The 9,764-nt window shown below is 43.4% G+C and overlaps 1 protein-coding gene across 2 annotated transcripts in view; it reads left to right on the top strand.

Moving 5' to 3' along the window:
- The first annotated feature begins 101 nt into the window (after positions 1–101).
- ORMDL1 (ORMDL sphingolipid biosynthesis regulator 1) overlaps positions 102–9,764 on the top strand; it is an 11,739-nt gene continuing 2,076 nt past the window's right edge. The window contains exons 1-3 of one of the 2 annotated variants that reach the window (XM_006767063.2): positions 102–260; positions 1,188–1,368; positions 7,650–7,801. In XM_006767063.2, coding sequence (XP_006767126.1) covers positions 1,195–1,368; positions 7,650–7,801 — 326 coding nt within the window. In that variant the 5' untranslated portion in view covers positions 102–260; positions 1,188–1,194. Of the gene's footprint in view, positions 261–290; positions 755–1,187; positions 1,369–7,649; positions 7,802–9,764 lie in introns of those variants that run through there. The other variant, XM_015566087.1, reaches the window with a different exon arrangement.

Below are 9,764 nucleotides of genomic sequence, written 5' to 3'. Positions count from 1 at the left end.
GCCCGCGTCCCCGCAGCCCCCGGGAAGGCTCCGAGCCCCGGCAGTGCAGGCGGCATTTGGGGCGTCTTTGGAGCACCCCCCACACACACGCACACACGGGCAGTGGGAACGGTGTCGGAGCGAGGTCGGTCCCCCCACAGAGACCCTGCGGTGCTGGGGGGTCGGGGCGGGACTTGCAGGTGCCAACCCGAGGCTTCGCTGCGTGTCGGCGTCACCCGCTGTCGTCGCGGGAGCCCGGCTGCCCCGCGTTCTCCCATAGGGTCTGTCTGTTTGGGGGGGCGGGGGACGTGGGCCCCGGAAACACTTGCGGGTGTTTGTGAGAAAGCCCCTCTCGATGCCGGCTCTGTCACGGAAAGGGTTTATGTCTTCAGATCCGCCGGTTCAGTGTCGCCCAGGGCGATGGGCCTTCTGCAGGGCAATTTTATTCTGTCTAAGCGAGTTTGAGGCCCAAGCAAACATCATGGTTAAAACAACTGGGAACTGCGATCCGCTCACCCTTCGGGGTTCGTCTTGAACGCAAAAGGGAAAAGGAAAAACCTAAAAAAAAGAAAGGAAGAAGCTGATTGCCCTTGAGTGACAGTGTTGACAGGAGCTGTTGCTTGGACCTGAGCCCTGGACCAGGCAGCTTGCCCACCGGCTCTGTCCTCCCCGGCGCCCTCCTCGGAGTGACTTGAACTCTGACGCCCTTTGTGGGCACTGCGTGACGTCAGGAGTCTGACGTCAGATAGGAGTCTGACGACAGCAGACTGGCTGGGTCAGCGTTGCTTCTTTGTATTAATTGATTCTGTTAATCATTTGAGCTCCCGAGTGTTCACTTTGCTCTCATGGCGTAAGAAAATGTAGGTTCTCTCTCAGTTTGAGCTTTCCTGCCCGTTATCTCATTTAGTAAAACCAGCATGCTAGAAGACACGTTGTCATTAGGAAAGGGGTTTTAACTGTTTCTTTTTTCCACAAGAACTACAAAAAGAAGTCTTGTTTGTCTTACCATCAAGTCAGATGGTAAGAATTCTTGACTGCCTTTGTCAGCATCTGCAAGTAGCATATTCGAGAGGGTGTGTTTGTTCTGTGTCAGAACAGCTAGGAAAAAGAATCCTCCTGGTTACCGACACTTACTTGATCACGTCAGAATTGGGGTTATTTAGGTTCCAGCTGTGTCGGTGCTGATCCCTGTCACTGCTTTCCTACAGGGCAAACATGAACGTTGGCGTGGCCCACAGCGAGGTGAACCCCAACACCCGGGTCATGAACAGCCGGGGCATATGGCTGACGTACGCCCTGGGCGTGGGCTTGCTTCACATCGTCTTGCTCAGCATCCCCTTCTTCAGCGTTCCCGTGGCCTGGACCTTGACAAATGTCATACACAACCTGGTAAGGACTCGCCGCATCCTGAGCGCGGGCAGCTAAGGCTTAATGGGCAGGGATGGGGAGGCCAGGTGCGGAGTTACTGTTTAACCGGGAGCGTTTTTACTTGGCGAGATGCAGCGTTCTGGAGATGGATGGTGAAGCTGTTTGCTTATCAATGTGCATGTACTTTCTACCACTCCACGGTACACTTAGAAAATGACTAATATGGTACATTTTATGTTACCTGTACTTAAACACAATTTTTTTAACAAGCTTAAAAGTTTTCTTATAAAGAACACGTGATTTAGTTTTTTTAAACAGTTTTACGATATGTAATTCACATAATATAAGTCACCCATTTAAAGTGTACAGCCCAGTGATTTTAGTGTCTGGAATGGGAATATATTTTTATATTTAAACATTGGGCCCTTTTCTAAGTAAGACTTTTTTCCTTCTATTGGTTTTCTAGAATCTAGAAAATAGTAGGTCATTTTAGCAAAAATTTCAAAAACACTGTAATTCAGGCTACTACATTATATTGATTGGCCAGAATACTTCAGAAGAAGTAATATATTTTTGGCTAATTGGAGTCTAATGAATATTTTTTTGTTTCAATCCTTAAGTCTTTCTAAATTTTATAAGTATATTTTCCTACCTCTGTATAGACATTTTGAGCTTAATCATATTTTATGTGATTCAGGACCTTATGGTGCCTTAGCTTCTTCAAGTTGACTACCACACTTCTGTATTATATGATAGCTCTCAAAAGTATCAGAGGTTTGATCAGCTCTGCTGACCATATTATGTAGCCTTGGAAATTAAGACAGAAGAATGTGGAATAGATTTTTAAAAATTAATATTACTTATTTTATTTCTAGAGAGTATTTAAAGTTGATGAGAGGAGGACAAGGGTGATGTGGTAAAAACATGCTGATGTGCATTTATTTGGTCCATTTTCAGTGACAGATTTTGGTAGGGCAAACACCATTTTGGAATAGTAACTTCTCTGAAATATTCGTCGTTAATCAGATCCCTTCTATTGGAATTCTTTTCCTTTGGCGGTCATGGTATTGCTTTTTCCTATATATTTCTGATCTTTTTTCTTTCCTCTTGTACTTCCTGCTTTCTTTCCCCAGGGTTCTTTTCTTCATCTCTTCTTATGCTATATATTCTAAGTTAGCTCATCCTTCCATAGTTCCAATTTCTACTTTTAAAAGAATGATCTCTTTCACCTTAAACCAAACAAGTATAAATTGAGCCCATTCCTGATCTATTTCTTACTACCCTCAATCCAGTCCTTTGACTTTGATCCTAATCTAAAGGCACCACTGTCTTACAAGCCAGTCAGCTGGATGACAAAGGAAACGAGACTAATATAATGTATCATCCAAACTGAGGCTGTGTGGAGGGTAAAGGGACTGTAGTATGAACACTTTTTTTTTTGTCAGATGGGCAAAACATGTATTTTTTGGTGTGCCGCAGAATTTTAGTAATTAGCTTATGTGTGCCATGATATGAAAAAGGCTGAAAATCGCTGCAATAGATAAATGGTCTCCTTGGTGCTCCTCTTCTTTCTTCCATTCCAGCTTGATAGTTTGAAATGCATGTCTGCTCAAGTCACACTGTTCAAATCCTTCAGTGATCCCCTGTTACATTCATAGTAAAATGCTAAATCCCTTGTGGGATACAACACCTTTTGGTAACTGGAGAGGCAAGAAAGGGAACTCAGTTTACTACAGACCATCTCCAGACACAAGCTACGTAGTAACAATGATGAAAATTGTCTTGCTCTCACCTTTCTGCCTTGATGTAAGCTCTTCTATTTAATGGCCTTGCCTTCTTCCTGCTCTTCCTGATTCCTCCTTGTTCTGGAAAACTCTACTCAAGTATCACCTCCGCCAGGAAGCTGCAAAACACCACGCTGCTTTCTTGTATTTATGATAGTTTTACAATTAGCAGTTTATCTTTGTTATTTTTTATTTCTGTATTCCCAATACCTATTTCAGTGTTTGCTGAATGAATTAGTCTGTGTTGTCCTGTAGTTTTTCCTTCTCCTATGACATGTATTAAATGTACTTCAGAGTCCTCTTACTCCCTCATGTTTTCAGTTGGGTTGACTGAGATTGAGGCACAGTACGGATATGGGCCATGGAAAAGGTAGGAAATTGACAACATGCAGGGAACAAACTGCTGACGCAGTTCACCACACTACAAACCTACCTGAGCAGACATAGCTGTAGCAATTATGTGACTCCAAATTTACGTTTCTTTTGAAGATAGCCTACATTAAAACAATTAAACATGTGAGCTACATGCTGAATGCTTTTAAATATAGGAAAGTAGACCTAAGTGGTATCCCTGGTTAGAGAAAATGCAGTCTTTGCCTTTCTGAAACCCTGCAGTGGACCCCTTAGTGACTGTTTTTCTCCGGTGTTACAGTTCACCTTAGAGGTATTAATACTTTGCCAAATTTTTTGCCTAGCTTTTAAAATGAATGAGAATTCTTTTTGAGTCAGTAAATATTTATTAAGGGCTAACTAGGAGCTATATTTTTTCCTAATTCTTTTCTTTTTAAATATATTTTTATTGATTTCAGAGAGAGGAAGGGAGAGGGAGATAGAAACATCAATGATGAGAATCATTGATCAGCTTCCTTCTGCACGCCCCCCACTGGGGATCAAGCCCGCAACCCTGACCAGAATCAAACCTGGGATCCTTCAGTCTGCAGGCCAACGCTCTATCCACTGAGCCAAACTGGTTAGGGCCCTAATTCTTTTGATGTGGGTATAAATTGCTAAAATTTCATAGAAAAACTATTAAAAATAAAAATAGTAGAGTAGACCTAATGGGTTTGGCTCAGTGGATAGAGCATCGGCCTGCTGACTGAAGGATCCCGGATTCGATTCCGGTCAAGGGCATGTACCTTGGTTGAGGGCACATCCCCAGTAGTGGGTGTGCAGGAGGCAGCTGATCGATGTTTCTCTCTCATGGATGTTTCTAACTCTATCCCTCTCCCTTACTCTCTGTAAAAATCAATAAAATATATTTAAAATAATGATGATGATGATAAGAGTAGAAGATATATGGCCAGATAAGGTTTTATTCTTTTTCATTGAAAATGATATATACAATAAACTGAATATTACGTATATCCTAAATGCTGATGAGGAAACCAGGATTGTTCGTCTCTTGATAATTCGAACACATTATGTGGTCTAGAGTAGACAACAACATACTCCTAAGAATCTGAAACCATACAATTTCTGTCTCATATTTTCCTTTAAAGTCCATGTGAAAATGTTTCCCTTACGCTAACAGAATAAACATCCCTTAGCTTAATGTCATCTTGGCGTCATATCTAGTACTTTGTATGCCAGCCCTTGTTCCGGATGTATTCAGGCTAATGGGAAAACAAACATTATGTAAACAACTCCAATACAATATATGTATTGTGCTATAATAAAAGTATTACCAATAAAATTCAACCACGCAGACAAGAGGTTATTACTGTTGTGGAGGGCTGCACAAAAGAGTTGTCATTTGAGCTGAACCTTCAAGGATGAGGCAGTTGACAAGATAGCATCGGCCTGTTGCCTCAGCAACAAGGAACCTTTTCCCCTGCATCTCCCGAGTGCCCTGATTGTACAGTTGTTGCCCTGCATTCTAGTTGTTTGTACATCTTTTCCCCTTAACCATCTCTCAGAAGATTGATGTTTTTCAGGCTGTGTGTCTGTTCAATTCATATATGCATGCATGTCCTGTGGTGCATACATTTAACTTATTAATGTATGTTGCGTTAAATCCAGTCGAACATGATCATTACTATATAGCTTAGCTGTTATTGCAGCTAAACAACTTTTGAATTGCCTAATGGAATAGGAAGTAGACTAAGCTTTGAAAATAAGGGCTCTCTTAACCTGTACTAATGTAAAATTTCAGATCACTAATTTTTCTGTGTGTTTTTTCCATATATTTGTTAAAAGTAGGAGTAGAAAAGACATCACATTATGACTTCTCATGGGAAAAACTGTCATGATAATATTTAGACTTTATTGTTACCAGTTCCTCAGATAGGATCCTGCAATGATGTGCTACCTAGCAATCTAAATGGGTATCATGCCGAAACCGGTTTGGCTCAGTGGATAGAGCGTCGGCCTGTGGACTGAAAGGTCCCAGGTTTGATTCCGGTCAAGGGCATGTACCTGGGTTGCGGGAACATACCCAGCAGGAGGTGTGCAGGAGGCAGCTGATCAATGTTTCTCTCTCATCGATGTTTCTAACTCTCTATCCCTCTCCCTTCCTCTCTGTGAAAATCAATAAAATATATTAAAAAAAAATAAAAAATAAATGGGTATCATAATCACAAGGAAAAAAATCTAGTATACATTGTTTTTTTCCTAATTAATCACAAAATTAGATATTTCAACATATTACTGAACACATTGGCTTTTAGTAATATTTTGTTTATTTTTTAAAACTTCAAAAGATACACTTTTGAGGCACAGTTGTGACTTTAAAAGCAAGTTGAGTTGAACATTATGCCTACATCAAACCATCTCCGTTGCTTTGGAAGAGAGCTATTGGAACAAAGACAGTTCTAATGTTAAATATTTTCAAAACCATTTTTTTCTGATACAGAGATTTTGTTTATGACTATTATTTACTAACTAGAGGCCCGGTGCACAAAAATTTGTGCACTAGGGGCTGGAGGGGGGTCCCTCAGCCCGGCCTGTGCCCTCTCGCAGTCTGGGACCCCTCAGGAGATAATGACCTGCTGGCTTAGGCCTGCTCCCGGGTGGCAGAGGGCAGGCCCAATCCCTAGGTGCAGCCCCTGGTCGGGCTCAGAGCAGGGCCGATTGGGGAGTTGGGGCGCCGCCCCCTCATGCACAGAGCAGGGCAGATTGGGAGGTTGCGATGCCACCCTCAGTCACGCTCAGGGTAGGGCCGATAGGGGGGTTGGAGCACCGCCTCCTGTCACACTCAAGGCAGGGTCAATGGGGAAGTGGCGGTGCCACCTCGTCACGCACAGAGCAGGGCCCATCAGGGGGTTGAGGAGCTCCCCCCTGTAACTCACAGAGTAGGGCCGATAGGGGAGTTGGGGCACTGCCCCATCACACACAGAGCAGGGCGGATCAGGGGGTTGGGACGCCGCCCTCTATCACCCACAGAGCAGGGCCGATCAGGGGGTTGGGGCACCGACACTCTCACACTCAGGGCAGGGCCGATGGGGAGGTTATGGCTCTACCCCGTCACACACAGACCAGGGCCCGTGGAGGGGTGGGGCGGTGGTTGGGGCGCCACACCTTGTCACACACATAGCCGTAGGGCGATCAGGGGGTTGGGGAGCTCCCCCCTATCAGGCACAGAGCAGGGCTGATCAGGGATTGGGGTGCTTTCCCCTGTCACGAACAGAGCAGGGCGGATAGGGAGGTTGTGGCCCCGCCCCCTGTCACATACAGAGCTGCAGGGCGATCAGGGGGTTTGGGCGCTGCCCCCTGTCACGCTGATCCCGGTGCCGGGAGGCGAGGCTTGGCTCCAGCTCTTAGGCCTCCACTGCTGAAAGTAGGTATCTGCTTTGTTTGGGTTCTATAATCAAAACACTGTTTCAACTCCAGCTCTGAGATCCCAGCTGGCTGAAAGCAAGTTTCTGGGGTTTTGTTTAGCTTCTATATTTGTTACATCGTTGCTTAGAGTTGCAGCTCAAGAGGCCGGCAAGGCAGGCGGGCAACGTTGGAGTCCTCCGTCACAAGCAAGCAAGCCTCATGTTAGTTTCAAGCTGCCTGGCTGCCGGCCGCCATCTTGACTGGCAGTTATTTGCATATCGCCCTGATTAGCCAATGGGAAGGGTAGCAGATGTACGGCTAATTACCATGTTTCTCTTTTATTAGATAGGATTTGTCTTTTTATTTTATAAATATTATCAGACTTACTAATATGCCACAATAAACTTTTCCTGCCCATTGGGGAAAATGTCACCCTATTTCCTCACAGGAAAGGTCGTAGAAGAAAATCTAAATGTAATGATATAAAGTTACCCTGATATACTTTTTGTTTATTTTCAACTTAAAAAAAGATGAAAGCAGGTTACTTTTGGTTTACTTTTCACTGGTTTTCACCAAATGATATTTATCTGCCTCTGGAAGTCTTATTGTACTCTGAGGAAACAATAATCTGAAAGGTTAAAACTTGAGCTGTAAGTTAATCTTATACTTTGTCACAAATGGTCTGGCACTATCTTAATGCCGACTGACAAATACTGCTTTCGTATGTGTTGTTGATGATACACTCCCGTGTTTGTTTTCCAGGGGATGTATGTATTTTTGCATGCTGTAAAAGGAACACCTTTTGAAACTCCTGACCAGGGTAGAGCAAGGCTCCTAACTCACTGGGAACAACTGGACTATGGAGTACAGTTTACATCTTCTCGGAAGTTTTTCACAATTTCTCCAATAATTCTGTAAGTGGTGGAAATTTTTAGGAATGAGGAGGATTAGACGAGAGGCAGCTATTTTATTGGATTAAATTTGAATTAGAAATAATATTTTGTTAAAAACTTCTGTCAATAGCCCTAACCAGTTTGGCTCAGTGAATAGAGCGTCAGCCTGTGGACTAAAGGGTCCCAGGTTCGATTCTGGTCAAGGGCATGTACCTTGGTTGCGGGCACATCTCCAGTAGCAGGTGTGCAGGAGGCATCTGATCGATGTTTCTCTCATCGATGTTTCTAACTCTCTATCCCTCTCCCTACCTCTCTGTAAAAAATCAATAAAATATATTTTAAAAAAACAAACTTCTGTCAATAAATAGCTACCTCAGATAAAATATAAATTGCAGGCAAAATCTTTAACAAACTGTAACAAAGCAGTTTTCACTTCAGTCAGTACCATATGGGGACAACAGACCACGCCCATCAGTATGCCTAGACATTCTAGGATATACAGGTCAAATGTGTTCCAGTTCATCTTCATAAGTTGCTTGTAAGAAAACTAAACACATAGTCTTATGTATAGTCCACTACAGATTGATCTCTTTAAACAAGGGCTTGGACAGTTTCAGACATACTTCATTGATCACCTGCCCTGTTTGGATGTTCAAACTCCTTGGGAAAGAAAGCATGGTTTTAAGCAGTGATTTTCAACCTTTTACATCTCATGGAACATGTTTATTACTAAAATTGTGTGGCACGCCAAAATGTATGTTTTTTTGCTGATCTGACCAAAAAAAGTATACTTTCGATTCATTCACACCAGGTGGCTATTGTTGGCTGTTGACATTTTTTTATTTGAGAATCTAGGAAAAGAGATCATTGCCCCTGACTGAATAGTGAGGTACTGCATGTTTTAAACATTCTTGTAGCACACCAGTTAAAAATCACTGGTCTAGAAGATAGTTTAGACCTGGGTTGAATCCTGGATCACTTGGCCAGTTTAATTTGCTCATAAATAAAATTCTAGCCTGTGGCATCCTAATATATAAAAAGCCAGGGGCCGTCACGACTGGCCAAACAGCAGGCTGCGTGGGGTGACAAGGCCTGCAGGGGGGTTAGTGAGGGATGACCAAACTACTGAACAGCAGGCTGCAGGGGGCAACCAGGCCGGCAGGGGGTGTAGGTGGGGGCGACAAGGCCGGTGGGGAGGGGCAGTTGGAGGTGACCAGGCAGGCAGGTGAGCAGTTAGGAGCCAGCGGCCCTGGATTGTGAGAGGGATGTCCAACTGCCGGTTTAGGCCCAATCCCTGGGAACCAGCAGTCGGACATCCCCCAAGGGGTCCCAGATTGGAGAGGGTGCAGGCTGGGCTGAGGGGACCCCCATCCCCTGTGCACGAATTGCGTGTACCGGACCTCTAGTCTACTATAAGAACTAAATGATATAACATCTGTAAAGCATTTAACCTTATATCTGGCATCTAATTAAATTCCTTACATAACTGAAAAGACAGCATTAAAACCATCTATATAGCATTGATACTATTTGGTGACAATAAGACATTTTCTTATTTGATCATTATTTGTCAGGTGGTGAGATGTGAATTGTTAGCCCAAATTTTTAAAAGAAACAGTCAGATGCATTGCCTTGCTCCAAATCTTGCAGGTAGTTGGAATCAAAAGCCCAGATGAAACCCTAAACTTCTGGCTTCTAATACAGGTCTCTTTCCAGAATATTCTTTGGCAAATAAACACTATTACACTGATTCCCACTTGGTTTCGCATCTCCTTGGAAGATTGTCTAGTTTTTTTGTATAGTAAAGTAATTTTTATATAGTCTACACACGCAGTTTTTGTTCATTAAAACAGCAGTCGCCAACCTTTCAGACCACCAGTGGTCGGCGGACCACCGGTTGGTGACCGTTGCATTAAAAGACATAAAGGGGACATATGCTATGGTATGATAAGTCGAAAGCATTCTGAGAAGATTTATTATTTCT

Source organism: Myotis davidii, unplaced genomic scaffold (assembly GCF_000327345.1).
Source record: "Myotis davidii unplaced genomic scaffold, ASM32734v1 scaffold221, whole genome shotgun sequence".
Lineage (NCBI taxonomy): Eukaryota > Metazoa > Chordata > Mammalia > Chiroptera > Vespertilionidae > Myotis > Myotis davidii.
Note: the sequence above shows the minus strand (reverse complement) of the source record. Positions and strands in the feature narration are given on the sequence as shown.